This window comes from Dreissena polymorpha, chromosome 2 (assembly GCF_020536995.1).
Source record: "Dreissena polymorpha isolate Duluth1 chromosome 2, UMN_Dpol_1.0, whole genome shotgun sequence".
In the NCBI taxonomy this organism is placed as follows: Eukaryota; Metazoa; Mollusca; class Bivalvia; order Myida; family Dreissenidae; genus Dreissena; species Dreissena polymorpha.
Window position 1 is genome coordinate 59,480,298 of NC_068356.1, and position 23,821 is coordinate 59,504,118.

Here is a 23,821-nt window from a genome sequence, read left to right on the forward strand (position 1 = left end):
ATCAATCTACCTATCACTGCAAGTCATGATCAATCTACCTATCAAGTTTCATGATCCTAGGCCTAAGCGTTCTTGAGTTATCATCCGGAAACCATTTTACTATTTCGGGTCACCGTGACCTTGACCCTTGACATAGTGACCTCAAAATCAATAGGGGTCATCTGCGAGTCATGATCAATGTACATATGAAGTTTCATGATCCGACCGACAGACCGACATGTGCAAAGCAATATACCCCCTCTTCTTCGAAGGGGGGCATAAAAATAGACCCGCCCTCGTGGTGGCCATGTTTTTCAACCAACCAGCATCATTTTTAAACTCGTCCAAGATATTATTGGGATGAATCTTATGACCGAGTTTCATGAAGACAGGACTATAAATGTGGCCTCTAGAATGTTAACAAGATTTAACTATAGCCTTATATAGCCATATTAGGAAAAATGCCCCGACCCTTGGCAGCCATGTTTTGCAAGCAAACGTAACCATTTTCGAACTCATCCAAGATATCATTGAAACCAATCTTCTGACCAAATTTCATGAAGATTGGACAATAAATGAGGCCTCTAAAGAGTTAAAAAGGCAAATGTTGACGCCCCACAACGCACGCCGCACAACGGACAAAAAGCAATCACAAAAGCTCACCATGAGCACGTTGATGGTATGTATTAAGTTATAGATTTCGTAGAGTTTGTATGCATGTTATGGCAAATGACGTGATGACAACACAACATGGCAACATATGACATTCAAATTTTTACTGTGGTTTGTTTATAACACAGTTTTGTAGCTTGGACCCCTTCATCTGCGATATAATGGAGTTACAGAGTATGTTTGTTTATCATGATAACAGAGTAAAGCTCAACATTAAAGAAGCGACTATATAGTGTAATCAGGGTTTTTAATTGTACAACAAAGAATAATATTATATATCCTCATTCTTTATTTAAGTATATTTATTATGAAAATTGGACGACACATGCAAAATTCAATGGGACTCTGATTGGGACTCCAACTTTTTTCTTTGAGACTCCAACTTTTTTCTTTGGGACTCCAACTTTTTTCTTTGGGACTCCTACTTTTTCATATTTAGGAGTCCCAGGACTCCTGTTTAAAAATCCTTACAAGACCCCTAAAAAATTGCTGTCAAATGACAGACAGACAAACAAACATTTATGATGATTCCAGTCAGGGTTACAATAATGTATCTGGTCTTAAAAAGGAGCCCTGCCACTAAACAAGCAATACTTACTGTGGTGTGATTTCTGAGAATTTCGCTCTGAACACCTTGATGTCTGGTTTCACTACAATAATGCAAAACTTTTGATTCAGTTTCTTCAAAGAGAAAATTCACAAAATGGTGTAACTTATTACGTTTAATAAATGCTTTTTCAACTAAACAACAACTGCTTTTGATATACTGACTGCATGTCAGGGCCATAGATAATAAGCTTGATGATGCGAATTCAATTAATTAAATTCAAATAAAGCATACAAAAGCGCAAATACAAATTTAATAACGTAATTCTCATTAAAAAAAACAGGTGTATTTTTTAGACTGGTAATTCTCCGTACAAAAATGTACCGGATAGTTTATATGACGTCCTATGAAGAAAAGAAGGCAGTCTTTCCAGTGTTATCAATCTTTGGGGTATAATTTAAATTATTCGTAGACCTGTCCAATTTCAACTTACATTTTCCAAGTATTCAACTCAAAATGACACGAAAACGGGGTGCATCGCTTTGAACAGCCATAACTTCATCAATTGTGCAGCTATTTTCACGAACTCAGTCTTATTCAACGCAAAATGAATGATATTTGATCAGAAATTCAGTAAATGTTTCTTGATATGTACAGGTACCTTTTTGAATTCCATTTGTATAAATAATATAGTAACCTTAGTAGATTTTTATTATATTATATATGTCATTCTCTAAATTACCAAATTGAGTTCAAAAACCCGTGGGTGAAAAACCCAATTAAGCTCAAAAGTAGGGGGTGAACATTTTTGCTAAAACTCTATTGAATTTACAAAAACCCTATTATTGTCAAAAACAGAGGGTGATTACCCAATATACCCAAAAAGTTATCTATAGCCCTGCTGCATGTTTTAGTATAATTTTGTATACAAAGACATATTTGCAAATGAGTGAAGAACACCGTTTAGGCTGAAAATATAAACAGCATGTACAGGAATTATGCCACTTAAACAATGTCTCCACTTATTATTTAATAAGAATCTATAAAAATCTCTTCAAAAAGTGCAAGAAACAACAATTATACATAGGATACTAAAGAAACCAAAACAATATAATACAAAACACATGATCTTTGACAATGCTTGAACTAGGTTCAAATGAAAGAGTGCAGAACCCTAACGCCCTAAGGCCCAATCCTGTGGCCTCTGACCCACTCTATGCCCTTTTTGGATCTGATCATATTATTATACAGTAAAACAAGGGACAAAATTGTCACAAAACCAGGTTTTCATTGTGAAAAAAAATCTGATAAAGGGAGACAACTCAAACTGAACTTTTGAAATGAACAAAGAAAATTAACCCCCTTTGTAAGTTTGTTTAAAATAAATCTATTTTTAGTCGTGGCGACCTTGACATTGGAGATATGCACATGAATTTATTTTTTTTGACCTTTGACCATGAAGGATGACCTTGACCTTTCACCACTAAAAATGTGCAGCTTCATAAGATACACATGCATGGCAAATATCAAGTTGCTATCTTCAATATTGCAAAAGTTATGAGCAACATTAAAGTTTTCGGACGGACACACGGGCGGACGGACGGACGGTCAAAATTTGTGTGCGTATGGAAAGGCGTTGTCCATATACACATGCATACCAAATATGAAGGTTATATCTCAAGGGACATAGAAGTTAAGAGCATTTTTCGAAACCTAAACGCAGATTTTGAAACCTAAATGCAGACCCCTACTTCAAGGTCAAGGTCACAGGGGTCAAAATTGTTGTGCGTATGGAAAGGCCTTGTCTGTATACACATGCATACCAAAAATGAAGGTTATATCTCAAGGGACATTTATGGCCATTTTTGACCTTTGAACTCAAAGTGTGACCTTGACCTTGGAGATATCGACGTAATTATTTCGCGCGACACACCGTCCAATGATGGTGAACAAATGTGCCAAATGATTTTAAAATCTGACAATGAACGACAAAGTTATGGCTCGGACAAGCTCATTTATGGCCATTTTTGACCTTTGAACTCAAAGTGTGACCTTGACCTTGGAGATATCGACGTAATTATTTCGCGCGACACACCGTCCAATGATGGTGAACAAATGTGCCAAATGATTTTAAAATCTGACAATGAACGACATAGTTATGGCCCGGACAAGCTTGTTCCGCCAGCCCGCCAGCCAGCCAGCCAGCCCGCCAGCCAGCCAGCCCGCCAGCCAGCCAGCCCGCCCGCATTCGCCAATCTAATAACCAGTTTTTTCCTTCGGAAAACCTGGTTAAAAATTTGAAGTTTCAATAAATTTACTAAATGTTCAATGTTTAACTAGCTTTATAAATTATAGAAAATGTAACATAAAAATGCATGCAATATAAAATATATTTATATATATCACATGCTATATTGAACTTTTTATGGCACATATATAAGATTACTTCGTTCGCTAAAGTCTTCTTTTCACTAAAGAGCAAACTGCCCTTTTCAAAACGTTGCCAGGGCACTGTTCAATTCAGCCTCATTCTGGGAGAAATTGCTTTAATTCCAGGGTTTTTTTTGGCTCGATTTTATAGCCGAAATTCGGCTATGTTCCCAATCCAAAAAAGTATACTTTTTTCCCAAAATGTGGCAAAAAATTCCCAGTTTCCAAAAAAAAAAAAAAATTTTTTTTTTTTTGGACAGAAGTGTCTAATGCGTATTTTATCTCAATTTTAATTCAATTACAGCATACAAAGTATTATATGATTTTGTTCTTTTAATTTGAATGATTATAAAGAGTGACATCAAATTTAGTATTTCCCTAATCAGTGGACTTTTTGTTTGGAATAAAAAGGCTAATGAATTTATTTTCCAAATTTCATGAAAATGCCGATAAAATTCCCAATATCAAAAAGTGGGAAAAAAACAACTGAATTCATGTGCATAAAGTAAAGCTCCAGATGAGCCTGTGCAAACTGCACAGGCAAATCAGGGACAACACGATTTACAGACGTTTCGCGCCCAAGTTTTTTCACACCCTAGTTATTTCGCCCCCAAGACGTTTCCGCCCTGGTCGTTTGCACCTGGTCGTTTTGCCCCCATACTAGCGGAACACTAGTTGTTGAGTAGTTTAATTGGTGACCATTATATAATTTTAATAAGAGGATATTTATCACGTCAATGATTAAACTTATAGTCTAGACTCTAGAGTAGTAACAAAAAACTAAAAAGAAATATTTTTTTTGACCTATTTACTCATTTGACATACAATAACGTAGAATAACAGTGTAAAACACCTAGTGTTCCGCTAATATGGGGGTGAAACGACCAGGTGCGTGATATACTTACATAATTGATTCAGGGTACTTTCTTTGATGATTATACAATGGTCACCAATTAAACTACTCAACACCTAGTGTTCCGCTAATAACGGGGCGAAACGACCAGGTGCGAAACGACCAGGGCGGAAACGTCTTGGGGGCGAAACATCCGAGGACCGACAACACTTGCCGCTTTTATGGAATTTTTCTTTTAAAAGGACTCTCTTCTTACCAAAATTCCAGTTTATGTGGAAAGTGTTGTCGCTGATTAGCCTATGTCAAGGAGACTTTACACACATGCATTAAGCCCAGTTTACACATAGCGCTGCTTAATTAATCTACTGACCTGCCTTACAGACTTGAATGACCTCAAATCCGATATTCTCTCCCTCCCTATCACAGTCAGTCCATATCACCAATATCTGGGCACCTCTGACTTCCCTCTCCAGTGTGCGCTTTATAGGAAAGTGCTGGTTTAGCATTATACACTGTTTCTTATTACTAAGTAACATTTGGAAATGAAAAAAAATCCTATTTTATGGAATTAAGCATACAAGTTTACTCAATTTTTTGTTGAAAGATCACACTTTAAACCTCTTTATTAGTTGTAAAAAACTCTAAACAAATGGTGGAAACACAAGTTTTCAAATTATTATCCCCACGCTTTTTGAAAAAAAGGTGGGGATATTGTGGTTATCTCCGCCGTCCGTCCGTCCGTCTGTCCGTCCGTCCTGGCCACTATCTCCTCCTACACTAAAAGCACTAGAACCTTGAAACTTACACACATGGTAGCTATGAGCATATGTGCGACCCTGCACTATTTGGAAATTTTGATCTGACCCCTGGGTCAAAAGTTATAGCGGTTGGGGTGGGGCCGCGTCAGAAATTATCACTCATTTTTTTAGGTTATTTTACATTTACTTCTTTATTTCTACACCGATTCACTTCAAATTGATACTGGACCTCTCTTATGACAATACGGTCAATCTCAACCATGCATGGCCCCATTCCCAACCCTGGGGCGCCCCGCCCACATAGGCCACACCCACCAAAAATTTCCATTTACTATAATTTTTTCATTTCTACACGGATTCACTTCAATTTGATACTGAACTTTTGTTATGACATTAGGGTCAATCTCAACTATGCATGGCCCCAATCCCAACCCTGGGGCGCCCGCCCACATAGGCCACACCCACCAAAAAATTCCATTTACTTTAACTTTTTTATTTCTACATGGATTCACTTCAAATTGATACTGAACTTCCCTTATGACATTAGGGTCAATCTCAACTATGCATGGCCCCATAACCAACCCTGGGGCCCCGCCCACATAGACCACACCCACCCAAAATTGCCTTTACTATAATTTCTTCATTTCTACACTGATTCACTTCAAATTGATATTGAACTTCTCTTATGACAATACAGTCAATCTCAACTATGCATGGCCCCATTACCAAACCTGGGGCGCCCCGCCCACATAGACCACACCCACCCAAAATTGCCTTTTACTATAATTTCTTCATTTCTACACCGATTCACTTCAAATTGATACTGAACCTCTCTTATGACAATACGGTCAATCTCAACTATGCATGGCCCCATTACCAACCCTGGGGCCCCGCCCACATAGACCACACCCGCCCAAAATTGCCTTTTACTATAATTTCTTCATTTCTACACCGATTCACTTCAAATTGATACTGAACTTCTCTTATGACAATACGGTCAATCTCAACTATGCATGGCACAATTACCAACCCTGGGGCGCCCTGCCCACATATGTCACACCCACCCAAAATTGCCTTTTACTATAACTTCTTCATTTCTACACCAATTCACTTCTAATTGATGATGAACTTCTCTTATGACAATACGGTCAATCTCAGCTACCAGTATGCATGGCCCCATTACCAACCCTGGGGCACACCTAGGTCAAACATTCGGCGTGGGGATACGCGTCGGCCTCTGCCGCGCCATTTCTAGTTTCAAATGAACTGCTTTATATCTTTTTGGGGCATGTAACTGTACCACATCTAAAACAGTCATTTTATTACTTTCAAAAATATGTCATGACTTATAAAATCTTAGTCAAAACATAATATTACAAATTGTCAAAAAAATATAGTTACATGTACTAAGGTAAAGATGGTTCACTTTCATAATTTAAAGATCTCAAGTACATACAACCATTTCACACCAAAAGCATGGCTAAAATTCCATTATTCTGGGCTGTGTAGTCAGATTATCATAACACATCCATGATCATTCATCATCAAACTTAAACAAACATCATAACATCTAACCTTTATATCAATGTAGTTTTCAGGACAGTATTTCTCCACCTGAGCATCAAACAATGAAACTGGGCTGCAACCTCTCCTGAAGTCATGTTTTAAAAAGCCAAGTAGAAACATAAGAAACATTTCAGCTTTGCTCTGGGTAAACAGGACTTTATGCATGTGCATAAAGTGTTGTCCCTGATTAGCCTGTGCAATCTGCACAGGCTAATCAGGAATGACACTTTCCACCTAAACTGGATTTTTCCAGAGGAAGAGACTTCTTTTTAATGAAAAAAGCATACACGCATAAAGTGTCTTCCCTGAATAGACTGTGCAAAATGCACAGGCTAATATGAGATTCTTTACAAACATGCTATCCTATTTTCCCAGAGCAAAAATATGAAAAGTATATACGCCAGATTCTGGAGTATCCTTTTACAGAAAAATTATTAAAAGGTAAACACAATGGCTATAATTCATGAGCATAACATTACTTAACAATGTTTTTTTAGTTTAAGTGGGCTGACTACCAATTGTTTTGAAAAGTATACTGAACTAGAAATGGCGCGGCAGAGGCCGACGCGTATCCCCACGCCGAATGTTTGACCTAGGTGTGCCCCAGGGTTGGTAATGGGGCCATGCATAGCTGAGATTGACCATATTGTCATAAGAGAAGTTCAGTATCAATTTGAAGTGAATCGGTGTAGAAAAGAAGAAATTATAGTAAAAGGGAATTTTGGGTGGGTGTGGTCTATGTGGGCAGGGCCCCAGGGTTGGTAATGGGGCCATGCATAGTTGAGATTGACCGTATTGTCATAAGAGAGGTTCAGTATCAATTTGAAGTGAATCGGTGTAGAAATGAAGAAATTATTGTAAAAGGCAATTTTGGGTGGGTATGGTCTATGTGGGCGTGGCGCCCCAGGGTTGGTAATGGGGCCATGCATAGTTGAGATTGACTGTATTGTCATAAGAGAAGTTCAATATCAATTTGAAGTGAATCGGTGTAGAAATGAAGAAATTATAGTAAAGGCAATTTTGGGTGGGTGTGGTCTATGTGGGCGGGGCCCCAGGGTTGGGATTGGGGCCATGCATAGTTGAGATTGACCCTAATGTCATAACAAAAGTTCAGTATCAATTTGAAGTGAATCCGTGTAGAAATGAAAAAATTATAGTAAATGGAAATTTTTGGTGGGTGTGGCCTATGTGGGCGGGGCGCCCCAGGGTTGGGATTGGGGCCATGCATGGTTGAGATTGACCGTATTGTCATAAGAGAGGTCCAGTATCAATTTGAAGTGAATCGGTGTAGAAATAAAGAAGTAAATGTAAAATAACCTAAAAAAATGAATGATAATTTCTGACGCGGCCCCACCCCAACCGCTATAACTTTTGACCCAGGGGTCAGATCAAAATTCCAAATAGTGCAGGGTCGCACATATGCTCATAGCTACCATGTGTGTAAGTTTCAAGGTTCTAGTGCTTTTAGTGTAGGAGGAGATAGTGGCCAGGACGGACGGACGGACAGACGGACGGCGGAGATAACCACAATATCCCCACCTTTTTTTCAAAAAGCGTGGGGATAATTATAGTGTAATTCTTTAAAGGAGTCATGAAAAGTGTTCTGAATTATAGTCTAATTCTTAATAGGAGTCATGAAAAGTATTCTGAAATATAGTCTAATTCTTAAAAGTCATGAAAAGTATTCTGAAATATAGTCTAATTTTTAAAAGGAGTCATGAAAAGTATTGTGAAATATAGTCTAATTCTTAAAAGGAGTCATGAAAAGTGTTCTGAAATATAGTCTAATTCTTAAAAGGAGTCATGAAAAGTATTCTGAAATATAGTCTAATTCTTAAAAGGAGTCATGAAAAGTATTCTGAAATATAGTCTAATTCTTAAAAGGAGTCATGAAAAGTATTCTGAAATATAGTCTAATTCTTAAAAGGAGTCATGAAAAGTATTCTGAAATATAGTCTAATTCTTAAAAGGAGTCATTAAAAGTATTGTGAATTTAAGTCTAATTCTTGAAAGGAGTCAAAAATGAGTCATGAATACATAACTAAAGCTCAGGCAATGTTATGATACAAAAGTCTGTAACACCAAATACCAGTTTTTATACTGTCCTACAAACTCCAGTGCCAACAGATGACCAGACACAGAACTGTAACACCACATACCAGTTTTTATACTGTCCTACAAACTCAAGTGCCAACAGATGACCAGACACAGAACTGTAACATCACATACCAGTTTTTATACTGTCCTATGAACTCCAGTGCCAACAAATGGCCAGACACAGAAGTCATCACCATGTTGCATTTCTGGTTGCGAAGCATGTACTCAAACTCGTACAGTTTGTTAAATTTTGAAAGGCCTTCCCTCTGAAATAAATAATAACTCTGTTATAACATTAATAATTATTGTAAATAGCATCCCAAGTAGACAAGATGCTTATCAGCTGGTCAGTGGGGAATTTCCAATAATTGATAAAGTCATCCAAGAAAATGAATAAACTCTTCATTATAAGACTTTGAATCTAAATAAAATTATATAGACATTAATAAGCATTAAATTTGCTTTCCAATGAATATAGTTTCAATATAGCATCCATTGCATGGCGAAATTAGAAAAAATCTGCCGGTCATCCGGACAGGCATTTCAGAAAATGTGCCGGTCCGGAGAAAATTTAGCCGGACCGTAAAGCAACAACAACTTAACTAGAAAATTCAAAAATGGCAGCGATCACATCTTGATCTCTTTATTTAACCGGCCGTTAAATTGATTTTAATCGCTTAGAGGTTACACTGGCAGCTAATTGGTGTTAATCGGTTGTGTAATGTCAATCATGTTGTGAAAAATTCGCGTGTCAGTTTTTATTACATGTATTCCCTATTAGAACGGTTCGGTGCGATAATTTCAATAACGTATGTGCAAGCCGAATAATTATCAAATTAAAGTTATTCGAAACGATTTAAACATTCTTACTTTAATATGATTGCAGTTTGGAGCGGCTGTTAAAATATACTGCGCACAGTTCAAAACACGTTACCTGACATTTAATGATTAAGGCATTTCATTTTTCAGAACGTTTACTAGTAATTAATTAAATAAAAAAGACGATTTATTTACATGCTAACGCAGTGTAATTGTTAACAGAGATTCATTTTCATTTTTGACCAGTATCAGAAAGTCCCCGGGAAGCACGTTTTTTTACATGGCACTGCATATGATGCAATAAAAACATTTCTTTGTACATGTATCGTATTGCATTCAATCTAAATTTAAATTCGCTCGTCCAATGAAAGCTCTGCCCCATAATGCACTGTACTCTTTACACTTATGAAAAATGGCGTATGCATATGGTTGTGTTGATCACGATACCATATTTTATTGTCCTTATCCTACTTGAAAAATATGTAAAAGCTATCAAGATCTTTTTTGTAAGAACGCAGTTGGCGATTTTGCAAACGAGTTTAAAGTAGGTGTTGTGTAACAAGTTGGATTTGCTAATTGTACGTAACAAACCTACAGCAAACATCAAAACAACGAGCGATTTCATGTTCACGATGTAGTAAGCGATTTGCTCTTCAAATTTTCAACTTGAAAAAAAAAGATTTGTTTGCAATCATTTCACATTTTGCCGGTCACCAGGACCGACATTCTTGTTAAACCTGCCGGACCAAATTGAAATCTGCCGGTCAGGACCGGCGGACCGGCAATTTCGCCAAGCCTGCCATTGATGATGCCTTGCAAAAACAGAAGTTAAGTCAGATTATCTTATAAATCTTACAGATCACCATCTTTTCATTTTGAGAAGCGCTTTTTTTACACATACTTGTTTATTCCTTTTTTCCGGGTCACATAACTCGCATGAATATTAATGATGTGTACATGTTTAGACTCGTATGTAATTGGTCTACAAAAATATACTTAAATCATTGCACAATCTTAACTGGTGACAGAGAAAATAGGCCCAAAGTTGTCGCAAATTAAACTGATTTTAAGAAAATGTAAAATAAACAAAATATACATAACTTAATAGTTAATTGTACTTTCAATAACTAGTTAAGTATTTCCGGTAAACTCAAACCCCTATTCTCCTGGGTCGGCTATTATAACAACATTGTGTTTATGCCCCCTGGCTTTTGTTTATGAACCTACTTGTTTGCGACCTACTTGTTAAATCTGCAAGAAAACATCTTCATGGGTGAAAGAACAAAAAATTGAAAATACTGAAATATTTTGGCTGGGGGCCAAGGCAAAGCCCTGGTCAGGGGTCCAGGGGGCCGAGCCCTGGTCAGGGGTCGAGGGGGCCGAGGGCCCCTTGAAGCTCCTGAAGAAAAGCAAATTTATTTGCAAATAGGAAGCTATCCTCACGTATAAGACCAACATATGTTGACAGTAATTCTTGCAGCTTACTTAACATGCATACAATGGAAAACAAACAATGGTTATGTTTGTACATGTATGATGTACAATAATTATATTCAGTCATTTAATTTAGAATTCTATTTTTTTTTATTAACTTAAGCACACACTCTTTAACTAAAAGAATTACTATAAATGTTTAATTATGAACACTAAAAATTGAAAATCTAAAATAATATTACTTTTCGGCAGTTATCGTTAAAGTTCATTACAAAACACAGCTTCTTGTAGAAATCGCAGAAGACCTTCGTACTTGGAAAGGAGATTGACGAAAGTACTGACGGGGCGAATAGTGCCCAGAGGGATAGACTGATTCACAAGACTATACAAAATGAAAGAGCAATACGCCCAGGGGGGTAGACTAAATGAGAAGCAATGGCCGAGTCAAATCTATAATTAGATATGGGTTAACAGAACAGTGGGAAACCAATTTATCATGTCTGGAATCGATTGTATTTTGTTCGTCGGCATTGCTGGTCACATGGCCTACCCCCCCCCCCCCAAAAAAAAATAAATATCATCGGATTTACATGATTCACGAAAACAACCTCTGAGAAGCCAAGAAATACGGAATAACTTTATAATACGGAACACTTTCACCAATGCATCTTTTGCTGTCAATATCAATTTATTCTGGGTAATTTCATGTTCAAAAATGATGAAGAAAATAATTTAAAGCCGAAATCTACTAAAAATCAATCTTGAAATGAAATTTCACATTCAACTTCTTCACTTTTTCGAAAAAATGCGTACATCTGCTCGCAGGTTCGACCCGCGAGTTAACCGGGTTTGAGTACTGTATCCTACCGCAACCCAAATTCGACGACACCTAAATTCGACGATGTTCTATTTGAATTGATTAAATGGATGATTATTGTCTTGGAATCATTTCAAAGTTATACAGCCGAGTTTAATATTATTATTTTGTGCTATTAAACATTTCAGTGTTTCTTTCATTATTTGCTAAATATTGCTTCATGTAACCGTTACATCGTCGAATTTGGGTCACACTGGGATATATATCAAGGAACACCATGGATCATACTGCAAAAAGAAAATGGAGTATTATTAAGATGGTCGATAATTCAAGAGTATCTTCATGTTTACCCTGTTAAAACGTCCCCTCGACATAACTTCTGCAATAGACTTTGCAGCATCATTTTTCTCTGCAACATTCAACACTTTCACCATTGTATTCTTTGGATGAATATAACATGCGCGTAAACAATTCACGAATAAATTCGTCTTGAACATATATCTTAGCATTATCAATAACGAGACAACACTGTCGTTTGAGTGATCGAAGCAGTTCGCTCTGAATTGTATTTATTTACAAAAGTCACAGGAGGGCGCCATTTTGAAAGGTCAAGGCCGAACAATAAACTCAAAGAAGTATGAACAGAATGAAAGGTAACCTTGCACTAATTTTGGGAAAGTGATTTCATGTATTTTAGATGTTCGGAGTTACACTCGTGTACGATATCACATTACGCTATAACTGAAACTATTTTGGTTACAAATAAATACTGTAGATGTAATAAGAATCGTTACGATGTTCGGTGAATTTTTTAAGTTCTGTAACCATATTGTAATACATTTTTAAACTGTAATCTATATTGTAGTACATTTTTTAACTGTGTTAACGCATTCATGTCAATGTCATCATCATATGACGTGTTTTCTTATTCAACAATAAGAATTATTTTATTAATACTATAATACGACATTGTAAGACCGTTGTCACTTTATTCCAGTATATATGTCGAATTTATGTCATACTTTTGCGTCACTTAGATCTACATGTGACGGCTTTGGACCCCGTTATAAATAAGTCTTGTACGATTTATCGTTAAAACTTTACGGGTAATCCAGTGCACTCATTTTCTATAATTAAATATAATGTAATATCGACCAATAAGTGTGATAAAATGTGATAGAGTATGAACCATATTTATATGTGTATTATGATCTCTGATGGAAACTATCTGTGATATATCTGAATTGTTAAAATTGTTGACTGTTGATTGTATTGATATGTTATGTTCACAAATAAAATTATTATAATATACATGTACTGGTAAATTCTTCAAGGTTTCGTAATGATCTATTGGCGCGTATGGCGATCTCATAAACTTTGAAATATATACAAGTGTTTATGTCTTATCAGCTGGCTTTATGATTTATTGATCAAATAATGAGCTACATTGAAACCAGCGAATACAATTATATACAATTCCCAATAAGCACGACTGTTAATCGCCCGAACTAATGGTTCGCGTTCTTGAGCGGCACTTATTATGACATGTTATAATGTATCATATAGAATCTATTTATATGACTTTATTTCCATCATTATTATACGAAGAGCTGAAAAATATAGAAGATATATAATATAACTTTATTATATACGAAATTTATATATAAAAAACTAGGTACTTATATGTTCGAGATTAATGTATACATTAGCTTTCCAGTTAGGTATTGAGAAGCATCTATGACCAGTTTAACTAAGAGTTTATGTACTAAATAACAAACGATAAACTATCATAGTAAGCAAAGAGATATAAATATAGTATTTAAGCATATTATTTATGCTGAAATAACACCATTTTATATCACAATACAATTACAAATTTAACCCGCATGTCAGAAACGATTCATTTCGAAAAGCTTAAATTGGGCGAACACGAAATGCTATACTATCTTCTGTACATAAGGACAGTTCGAGTGAGATTTTGATGTTAACAATAACCCAGAAATACACAAAAGGCGACAAATGCAACAGTATACTCTTGTTTCTAAACTCTTAATGTCCTAGTGTGTTGAGTATCACTCTAAATTTGTAATAATTTCGGTCAGTTGAAGGTCAGTTGGAGACGAAAAGGTTATAATTCAAAATAATACTACAGAGACTCATAACACTTAAAATTCTAAATATAAAATGAAAAACAATGTTGTTATAAAACCCGCACTTTCAATATGATAGTCTATACGCATCATCATGCTTATAGACTTCATGTACATTGGCATCCATCCTATCCGTCCGTTTGATTTTGGTTCAGTGCTGAAGTCGAACGTTGATGTTGATGCCAATCTTGAACGTATTGTCAGAACTTTATATGTGATGTTTTATTTCCGTTTCAGCAGATCATGGTGTCTTTTTCTAACTAAATGACATTTTCGGATTTGAAATACAATATGATTGATCTTAAAGTATATTTGCTAGAGCGATATGAAACATTTTGAAAATTCCAAATTCACCCCGGCACAAACAAATGTTACTTCTGTTCGTGCCCCATTCCCTTCGGTAAAGACAGGTCTATGTTCAGGCATATTTGGTGCCGCAACGATTTTTGTGACAATTTTTGGTGTCAAATAAACATTTGTTATTAATACATATAGGAAAGTATTTGTGTCCTAATTTATAATACAAGAGTATTATCGCTTAAGCTGGAAAGAACTGGCGCGAGTGCATTCGCCAAATGGCTGTTCCACACGCGGCTATAGACTTAGTCGAGACATTAAACATATTAAATGTTTAATTATTTGTTACGTGTAAAATTATAAAAATGTTATATTTATCCAAATAATTTGACTATGCAATAAGTATAATTTTCAGTTTATGAAATAAGCTTCTCACAGGGTTAAGCGCATCTGTATTATGTTTTCAATAAGCTAAACAGTGAGAATGTAATCAAGGCGATGCTTCTCAGAGAGGAGTTAATATTTACACGCCTCTATTTCCGAATAATTTTATCCTGTGCTCTTTTTTATACCCACGTTTTTTTTTTCGCCGCTTCGGATATCTACATTGGCAATTAAGCAGTAACGTAACGTTACAATTTCGGAGTTCAACGTATAGCCATATACGTTGGCAGGTACTTAGACTCAACTCGTCGTTGTCGGTTCAGGTACTACTTACAAGTATCCCGGGTTCTCTTAAGTACATTTTAATGTACGCTTGTATGGGAAATATTCAAAAAGGCATCCGGCAATACTCCAGGGCACTTTTCATTATATTTTCCGTACCCCGTATACGTTGTAAAGTACATAATAGTATCCGGGGGTACTGTTACGTAGTACCAGAGCCGAAGATGACCAAACGAGCGGTACTAAAACAAAACTGAAGTCTGAACATGTTTAAAATAGAGATCCACAACGTATTGCGGTATAAACCCATCACATTGTGAACACATCGAGATTGCTGCCAATTCCTACGTTATTAAACGTACTTTCGTTTATATTAAACTTCGAAACACCGCGTTGTCATGCCTCTTATATTAACGCGAAGAGCCGATATACGCACTGCTTTCTGAAACGCATCTCTTCGCTAATGCCTAATTTCAAAGGGGAATCCAAATCCCTCAGTTTGGCGACTGTGGTAAATTCTTTACATTTTGCACATTTAAACGGAAAATGTTATGTTTGAAATATAACGAAATATGGAGGGTATGGGAACTATTTGGTAAGTAAAATTTCCAAGCGTGACGAACGGTTTATATTAAACGTTTTGTCGAGCAAAAACTGCTAGTACTTTTCAATGTTGTTTAAAAACGCAAACATGCGAACTGAAATTCTATGTTGTGCATTAAATCGTATGCTTGTCAAAAGATCTTTCAATAAATATATATTGATAGATATTCTGCTTTTCCGAAGCGTTCCGCAATTGTTTTCTTGCATTCATCAGATTTGGTCGATGTCTCTTTTGAACTAAACTTAACATTGTAAATACATTATTTGAAAGTGCATGAGGCATGATGAAGGTATAGTTAACAAAAATTGTTGTATATCAAAAATGAAAATTAATCCGTATGTGTAACAACACAAAACTGATCACAAAGAATGTTTAATTAATACTTACGTCACCGCATTAAAACCATCAATGAACCACTGTTATATACAAACATATGTGGTTGTTTATAGCAATAAAATATGAAAAATAAGTACATTACATTTAGCAACAAAAACTACTGTATATTAAGTAAGTTATAGACATGATTTTGTTTATCTTTTCGGTGATATATAGAGACATATCAGTGATTTAAAACTGATAATTTATTGTTTCAAAAAGTGAAACTTAACAGTGAAAATTATCGAAAATTTTCATCGTAATACTGTGAAAAGACGCCTTTTTATGACGTTACGACGTCATCTCAGAAAAAATACAAAAACACTCTTTTTTAAGCTTGAAATAAAGAGAGCATTTGTTGGATTTAGTGGAATATCTTCATTAATTCAATCGGGATCTTAGACAAAAAATATTTCCTATCATCACTCGTGAATTAATATTGATCTTGCACCAAATCCAACAAATATCTTCTATACCTTCTGGACTTTCTTCGTACTTCACCTTCGAGGTAAGGCAAGGGTGTTGTCCTGTATTCTTAGTTTTTTTTTCCACATTTGGTTCTTGAAAATACAAAACGAATCAGTTAACAAACTTAAACACTTATGGAGGTGATATCGTATTGATATCATATAACAACGGCTTAAAAAGTTTGTAAATAAACATTTAACATTTATTTTATAAAAATGTTATATTTTTCTTTTTTTGAAAGACTTTCAAACGGAATTGATTTAACTGCTTTCATGCATTCACTATTGTGTTGAATGATTGGGCACGTGTTTTGTGGTATATTGGACCTTTATGAATTCATAATTGTGAATTGATTCCAATGTTCATGCGGATATAAAAGCATCTGTTTTCATTGCTAATATTAGAATAGTCATTGTCTATCCTTTTTAAGCCTAGCGTTTAATCTAGAAACTAATTCGTTCAAGAGTCATGTTAAAGACGTCTTATAAATGAGTTAACCCCATCTGGATTTATTTTTATGAAATGTTAAAAATCAAAACCAATAAATTGTGTTATGAAAATGTTTTTAAAACTTGAATTCGTTAGTAGTATATTAATTGTATATTGTATCAAATTCCAATACAGTGTTGGTAAGTTGCCTAAATATCCGCCGTTTGCGTCACTTATTTTTGTAACGAAAAATCACACAGAAGAGTTAAAGTTAAAATAGACTTATGATAAATATTAGTAAATCTACCATTCAATAAATATTGCATATTGGAAAAACGCGACCAACAGCGCACACATTATTTTTATTTAGTTCAATCACCATGGATACAATTACAAAAGTACCAGTCCAAGACAGGCACAGAGGTAGTTTGCAGTTCGTCTCAATTTCATATTGGGACATACAATTTCTACGAAAATGGAACACTAATGGTGGAAATATGGAACAATGGAAGCTTTTGTCGCCTCCAACCTGACATGCTGCGTAGCAATTTAAAGTGTGGCTGCAGGGATGAAGTGAGCACAGCATGCAATATTACTGATGGACCTTCCAAGACAGGTTGCCAGAAATGGAGGTGTGCGGCAACGAAAGATAGCATATTAACATTCAGTGATTTTGTGGAAGTATGTGATCACGGTATGGAAGCATTTTCTTGATTTGTTTTGGCCAAATGAAACTTCAGAAACATAATCTGAAGGAAATGTGTGTAACTTTCACTCGCATAGTATTTAAAACAAAGTAATCGTAATACTAATATATTCATTTACTATCGACAACCATTTAATGAACTCGTAAACAATATTATCAGCATTATAGTTCTTCTCAAGTAAACTTAACATTTCTTTCCTCATTTTACCTTCGATGTTGCAGTAAGCACAAGTTCTACTACCGAAAGCAGCCCTACAACAATTACAGATGTATATCAAATCTTTAACTGTTCTTCCACACACAAGGTTGATTGGATCATCGACCATAGCAAATATGACCTATTTCAAATAAAGAAATATTATAGAGATAACATTTCGGTGTTGATTGAATCATTTAAAAGCGAAGAAAATGGTTCAATAGTTTTATGTAAAGTTGAAGAACCAGCGGAGAAAGAATGGGCCATCAGCATTTTATGTAAGAACAATTATTGAAACAAATCGCAGTAGTTACTTCTCTCTTTTGTTTAATGAAAGTCACAGCATTCACAAGTAAATTTTATCAGATATTGATGAAAGTCTTGTTTGTAACATCTGAGGTTTGCTACTGATATTCACTCTCTTTTCCGTAATAATTAAAGTTTCAGTTAAAGGATTTATCAAAATGTCAAATCTAAAATACAAATACTATTATTTGTATCGACGATCATCATGAGGTGTGTAATGGATTTCGAGGAACATCTTGACTGTAAGCGTTGAGGTTGCTTTTTAGCAACGCTTGACCCCATTTTGGGGTTGCAGGCATTTTGCAACGAATAATACATATTTTATAGCACCTGTTTGTAAACGGTATGGCTGTTTAAAAGTAGATTAGTTTTTATACTTATAGATCCGCTTGGATTGTGCGACTATGAAACGTTCATCCCTATTAAAAATATGATATTCAACGAAACATGTCAATTAAGACATGGTAATCCCAACATCAAAGTACAAGTAGGCACAGTTTCAAACTGTCCATTAATAACAGAAATGTCCATATCAGAAATTGATATAACCTTGTGTGAGGCTGTCAACCGAGATGATTTAGGTGCACGGAAATATGCTGGAAATGCGTCCGGTCTTTTCAAAGTGGAAATCCTTTGTAAGTTGTCATTTTTATGTGTTTTGTTTTGTTTTACATTTTTGTATTGTTTTTCGGTATTGTTTAAACATTGCTAAATAGGTCACTAGCCTTATAGCAAAGACTATCAGATGGTATTAATTTTTTCTCGTTGTAATGCGTATGGAACATTTCATTTTTCCTACATATAGTCACAACATTAGTTACCAATAGAAATACACCATGGAATGAATTCATGCTAGTAAGTTTTAATATAATATGTTTAATCATTAAGAAATAAAATAAAACGTTAGACCATGCACTATGAATTGAACAGTTCAAACAACTCAAACGTATTGTGACTTTAGAGGACTGGCAAATGAAAGAATACCAATTGCAATTGAATAAATGTAAATAATAGTTCAATATGTCTTGTTATACATTTTGTACACATGAACACAACTTTGAAATGGTTATTTCAGACCCTGCCTCAATAATTAAATACGACATTACAATAGAGGACATACGTTCACACGAGAACCTGACGTCAGATGGCACACGTTACATACGATTCATTTGCAATGGCAATAGCAACCCACCTCCAGTTATGACGTTGATTAAAGATGAGACAGTTCTATGGAGCCAAAGCACCCATCTTCAGCATAAAATACATTTATCTACAAACAAAGAGTCTGGCCTATATACATGCATAGCTTCGAATGAACTTGGCAGTGATAATAAATCAATTTATGTTAACCCTCAATCCGTAGGTGGGTGTAATCATTTGGGAATGAAACTTGCTACACTTTTGTTAAATTACCAAATGTATTCTATGTTTTGTTTTCAACAAATGATATGCATGTTTATAATATTTTCCTACATTCTCCAACAAAGGTTAAGTTAAACCATAACAACTACATAATACAAGTTAAAATGTCATCCTTATCGTTGTTTTCGTTATTTGTTATTACTTTCACAACTTACTAACTAATCAACAATACGTTTCAGACGCCCGCGGAGAAAACATAGCAACTAAAGACAACATGTTTATCTATGTAGTCATCGGGGTTGTGGCTCTAGCACTGGCGAGTCTTCTTATTAACCTCGTTTTAAGAACGGTCAGCTGCTATAGACCCTTGCGACCTACAGGTTGATTAATTTTGGTTTATAACAAATTGTAGATAACATGACTGAAATAATACAATCATAAAATGATTTCAAAATGCCTTATTTTATTTATAATATAAAAAGATTTTGCATTTTAGTCGGATTGTATACATAACTGCTTATATAACATATGCCATTTTAGTAGCACGTTCACGTTCCTATTTTGTCATGCATTTTTTATATTGTATGTACCGGTATATACTTCTCAACATAACAAAGACGTATAATAATTGTGAGAATAACTGTTTGCACACTTTTCTGTGTTTTAGACATTGGTAGCATGGTAGTGGATATGGTTAACATAGAAACATCAGAGCAGTTAGTTCCTGAAACGCAGGCGACTGAGCAAGACCTATCTAGAGCTGGAAGCGTTCATTTTTACGAGAGCATTCCGCCATCACCTATTGCTGACATATCATTTAGTGAAATTGCAGTAGATAATGATATAGATATAGGTTGGTATACTTTTTAATGCATAATTTGTATTATTCATGCGAGTATGTAAGCAATATTAACTGAGTTAATGACACGTATTTTTTTCAGATTTAGCCGATAACAGAGTGGTTCAAATGTAAGTTGAAATTTTTTAATACTAAATAATATATTGATATCATTAAGTCAACGAAACACTGGAATTAAAAATCAGAGGCTTTCACTTTTAAAGTTTAATTGATTTATTATGTTTCATTCATATATAGCATCTTTAAGTGCACCTTATATCAATTACTCATTATGAATATATAATTATTATTAAAGTGCCGACACAGGGCGTTATGAAATTCTGGATCAAAGCAGGCGGGAAGATAAATCAACTTACACCAATTTGCCGATCAGATCATAACAATCTTGAGGCGTTGACACTTTAACTCATTAAGCAGATCTGGCCGAAACAAAATTGTTTGTTAAATAACTTCATGTTGTTTTAAATGTATTGTTACTATGATTAAAATGCATGTAAGTTCGAGGATTGTCCTGATAAATACACGATCTAAACAGAACAAGCAGTCTTCATCAATATCAAGCTTATGGTCCCATGTACCTTATATGCATTATACTTTATTCGAATTTCAACGGATTTCTAAGTACGAACTACATTTTGATGTTATGAGCGCGTATTTTGTGTGAATATTGGCATACAAACACAGCATTTGAGTCACAATTATTGGAATCACAATACATTACCCCATGTATGCTTTGTCCTTTTTAGTGTACCTACAGTACATTATATAGAAGTTGTTACCGGATTTAATGTTGGTCCATGATGTTTTGAAATATTGGTGTATGGTAGTATATTGTAATAAAGACGCTTAGTTTTTTTGGACAAAATAAGAAATAACATTTTTGCTCTTTTTAAAAATTTTCACAAAGAAGAGTACTCGCCCAGGCTATTTTCTGTCGCTACGATAGTTAAATGACTTGGCTTGTAATGTGACCGTCTTAAACGCACTATGCTTGCTTCGATGACCAAGAATTTCGAAGGAGTGTCGTTATCGTAATTTTAAAAATCCAAACTCAATATACTGTATTGTACACGGTGAACGAAGCCAATAATACCAGTTTATTGGGTGATATTTCACTTTCAAATGAATCTTGTTGATAATTATAGTGTCTTATTTTTCAAATAACCAAGCGCATAAAGATTTTGAACGTTTTAATAGTGTTCATGTTTTGGTAAAAACTTTTGAGGTTACTGTAAATAAACATTGCAATAGCCATTTTCAGTTTATGTTTATTTCCAGACCCTGTATGCATATTTGAAAGGATAACAAAACGTGAACTTTTATGGAGTTTCATCTCTGCCTTGCTAATGATGTGTGTATACCAGGCACGTTGAAAGCTGCAAACTGTTGCAATATCTGCGGATTTCATACATTTATTTACTTTCCTGTTTAATATCATTCTTACAAACTTTGTAGGTGCACTTTGGCATATATACAAAACATAATGTATAGATTATATTATACAAGCAAAATAGTTTAGCTCACTAAAAAGTTTTACAAATACATGTTACTTTATCGATAAACATCAATTAAAATCGGAACAATAAAGCGTTTCATGGATAATGAAGCTAAAACGTGTGTTACGCATGTGAATGGTAGCGTTTTAACTACCCTCCAAAATGAAAAAAAGTTGCGTTTTAAGTGGTAAATATTTAGCTTTTGCTTTAATTGGTCCCTAGTTGAAACCTCATAGCAGCAACATTTTGTTTTTGTTATATATAGTTGCTAGGTATTATACTTTTTTTCAAAAGTATTACAATTTCGTTAGTTAATAAATTTAATGATAATGTAATATATTACAATTGCAAAATGCATTTCATCGAATGTAAGCAGTTTGTCTACATCTTTATAAATTTTGACGACACTCTATTTTAAACTACGTTTCGTAATTATAATGTGTTTGTTTCATAGATTGTATTAAAAATTAATTACGTATGTGCATAAATATATGTAAGTATCATAAACTTAGTATTTTTCATAGGACTATAATACTATTTTTGCGTAATAAAATACAATATCATGCTTATGTACTCTGTAGGGAAGATTCAGACGTTATTTTCCGTTGGTAGGGGGATAGAGGGGCAAGTTCGGCACATTATAGGTTAATGAAATCCTTGTACTCAAAGGACAGTTATAGTGTGTATAGACAATTAGTATCAATGACCATTACACATCGTTTCTGTATGCAAATCTTATTGTAGCCGCCAGAACGCCTAAATGGGATCATTGTACATTCATGACAACATGTTATTGAATATACATAGGGTTAAATTCAAACACATATAAACAGAACCATCTGATGTATCAGCAGGGTATAATTCTTTTACTATTTTTCAAGTGGTCCTTTATTTATGACAAGGAAAAAAAGGAAACAGTGGCACACACAGCCAATTCACGAGACAATATGACGTAGTCTTTGAAACATAATAAACGTACACAACTCCATACAAGAGTTCATAGCAATTTATTTCTATTGATTTAATTCTAACACAAAGTTTTCCAATGTTCGTAAAATACTTTTAATTACAAGCTAAATGCAGCGGCCTATTGACCCCATGACCATAACACATTGTATGACCGCAAATTCGGGCAAGTGCATGGTACCGCTCTCGCTCCTGAAGAACAATATATTAATATAGATTGGAACACTCAATGGTGGCGTGTGCAATTTCCGACGTGAATGTGTGAAAACCACGCGCCCAAAGGCAATGCAATAGAAGACGCATGCAACGGACGTATATAGACGTAAGCTCGTCCAAGACATGACTATTCAGAGAAACAAGCAAAGGACAATCAACTTGGTGCATTCTCCTCGTCTAGTTTGACGTTAATATATGGTGAATGTTTGCATATCTATTTAGGCAGACACGATATTTAACTTGATGTAAAACAAATATAGATTAAGGTAGCGCACCTCTAATGATTTCCCGCGATTTCTTCGAAGTTTGAAGAGCCTACTATTATGTGCCGTAGCCTAGTGGTTAAGGCGATAGACTAGAATCCTTTTGGGATATTCCCGCGCAGGTTCGAATCCTGCCGACGACGTATACTTTTTTGCGACGCGTTTTATTTATTTTCTAACGTAATTTGATTTAATATGGCATATAAGCTATATTTATTGTTAAATATGTTGCAATTTTTATGCACATTCTTCAATTATTAAAATTAAAACAACGTTATGGCGAAATTGGGTGATTTACTGTTGAAAATACGAACCATGCATGTTGCATTTTTATTTTTATTTCAAAAAGTAAACGGTAAATCTGTCTATTTCTTGGTATTTTTGCTGTATATAGTGTTTCTATAAAAACTAAGTATAAATATGACTTAAATGATACTATTTTGAATTTTATGACACTTTGTTTTTAACCGACCCAATTTTTACTTGGCTG

General features: G+C 34.9%; 3 protein-coding genes across 3 annotated transcripts in view; 2 read left to right on the forward strand and 1 right to left on the reverse strand.

The window, feature by feature from the left end:
- Positions 1 to 12,550, reverse strand: part of LOC127869762 (DNA topoisomerase 3-alpha-like) — a 63,675-nt gene extending 51,125 nt beyond the window's left edge. The window contains exons 1-5 of the mRNA XM_052412421.1: positions 12,323 to 12,550; positions 9,035 to 9,168; positions 6,815 to 6,890; positions 4,852 to 4,960; positions 1,250 to 1,301 (exon numbers count right to left, since the gene is read on the reverse strand). Of these exons, the coding sequence (XP_052268381.1) occupies positions 1,250 to 1,301; positions 4,852 to 4,960; positions 6,815 to 6,890; positions 9,035 to 9,168; positions 12,323 to 12,481 (530 nt within the window). The 5' untranslated portion in view covers positions 12,482 to 12,550. The remainder of the gene's footprint in view (positions 1 to 1,249; positions 1,302 to 4,851; positions 4,961 to 6,814; positions 6,891 to 9,034; positions 9,169 to 12,322) is intronic.
- LOC127867216 (uncharacterized) overlaps positions 1 to 23,821 on the forward strand; it is a 317,672-nt gene that overhangs the window by 65,210 nt on the left and 228,641 nt on the right. The window lies entirely within an intron of this gene.
- On the forward strand, positions 17,047 to 21,282 carry LOC127867208 (uncharacterized). Its single transcript, XM_052408254.1, has 8 exons — positions 17,047 to 17,161; positions 17,332 to 17,655; positions 17,890 to 18,141; positions 18,553 to 18,804; positions 19,245 to 19,532; positions 19,771 to 19,911; positions 20,199 to 20,500; positions 20,686 to 21,282. Exons 1-7 carry the CDS (start codon positions 17,086 to 17,088, stop codon positions 20,399 to 20,401), a joined length of 1,536 nt encoding a protein of 511 aa, XP_052264214.1. The 5' UTR covers positions 17,047 to 17,085; the 3' UTR covers positions 20,402 to 20,500; positions 20,686 to 21,282.